Source organism: Orycteropus afer, unplaced genomic scaffold (assembly GCF_000298275.1).
Source record: "Orycteropus afer afer isolate SDZICR_OR568_19922 unplaced genomic scaffold, OryAfe1.0 scaffold00107, whole genome shotgun sequence".
Taxonomy (NCBI): Eukaryota; Metazoa; Chordata; class Mammalia; order Tubulidentata; family Orycteropodidae; genus Orycteropus; species Orycteropus afer.
Genome location: NW_006921694.1, coordinates 8,041,869 through 8,043,343, shown reverse-complemented (window position 1 = coordinate 8,043,343; position 1,475 = coordinate 8,041,869). Strand labels below are relative to the sequence as shown.

The 1,475-nt window shown below is 38.0% G+C and overlaps 1 protein-coding gene across 1 annotated transcript in view; it reads left to right on the top strand.

Moving 5' to 3' along the window:
• Positions 1 to 1,475, top strand: part of ACOT12 (acyl-CoA thioesterase 12) — a 77,420-nt gene that overhangs the window by 21,163 nt on the left and 54,782 nt on the right. The window contains exon 5 of the mRNA XM_042781331.1: positions 939 to 1,074. Within this exon, the coding sequence (XP_042637265.1) occupies positions 939 to 1,074 (136 nt within the window). The remainder of the gene's footprint in view (positions 1 to 938; positions 1,075 to 1,475) is intronic.

Genomic DNA, 1,475 nt, shown 5'->3' with positions numbered 1-1,475 from the left:
AGAGAGAGAGAGAGAGAGAGAGAAATTTATATCAAGGAAATGGCTCACACAGTTGTAGAGGTTTGCAAGTCCCAAGTTTGTGGGTCAAACATGAAGCTGGAGGCTTTTGCTGACTCATGCAGCTGCAGGGGCTGAGCAGCCCAAGACAGGCAGCCAGTATAGAAGGCTGCTGACTTCAGCAGATGACCAACCCAAGATCAGCAGGTAAAATGGCAGATTGCTGGATCACAGGCTGCCAAAGGCAACAATTCTAAGATTGGCAGGCAATATGGCAGGCCACTGATTCAGGTCAAAAAACCCACCGATAAGCTAGATGCAGGATCCAGATCCAGCAGAAAGTCAGAATTTTTCCAGGATGTGTGTGTGCCTATATGTATGTGTGTGTGTGTGTGTGCCTATATGTATATGTGTGTGTGTGTGTGTGTGTGTGTGTATATATATATATATATATATATATAGCAGGTCACACCCCTGAGGAAACGACCTTTCAACTGATTGGCTGCTCACAGTGTATCCCACCATAGAGATGACTACCTTACGTCAAATCTCATCATGAGAACAACCACATCACAGCTGCTTAAGCTACTCAGAATCATGGTCCAGGCAAGCTGACACACAACCTTAACTATCACAGTTGGAAATTTTAAAAATCAGGAAAATTTGATATTTGGAATTTTTTTAAAAGGATATATCTTATTATTTGAAAAAATAACATAGTTACACAGTGTTTTCATTAATTAAACCCATATTGATTTTGTTAGCTTAAAAAATATTTTAAGACAAACATTTTAGTCAAAATAATGTGTTTGAAAATACTTACAAATGCTCTACTTTGAGTTAGGAAAAATGTGACACAATTCATTTTATTTTTACAAAATTCATATTGTGATTTTATAATTTAACAAAGGAATAAAAGATAAATGTTTTTCTTTCTCTAGGTTCAATTAAAACCAGTCACACTTTTGACTGAACAAGATCATGTGGAGCATAACATGGCTTCTGAGAGAAGGAAAGTTCGATTACAACATGAGCATAACTTTAACAACTTAATGAAGGAAAGTAGCAAGTTTGATGGTCAGTAAATCTACTTATAGGAACTTTGATTATATGACTGTGACAAACAAAGGGGTCCTTTGTAAACACACTTATTTTTACCTTATTATTAGAATTCGGGAGCTCTGGTGGCATAGTGCCTAAGGCATTTGACTGCTAACCAGAGGCTGGCGATTCAAACCTACCAGCCACTCCTTGGAAGGAAGACTGGGCAAGCTACTTCTGTAGTGATACCACCTTGGAAACCCAAGGAGGGGTCTCTATGAGTTGGATCTGACTCCACAGCAATGAGTTTGAGTTTTTTTTTGTGTGTTGTAATTCAGTCCTGGTGATGTTAGATATCTTTTCCAACAGTCCTAGTGGCTGGAAAAGGATGATCTGGCCATTCAGAGTATAACTTAAAAAAACAAAACCAAAAAAAA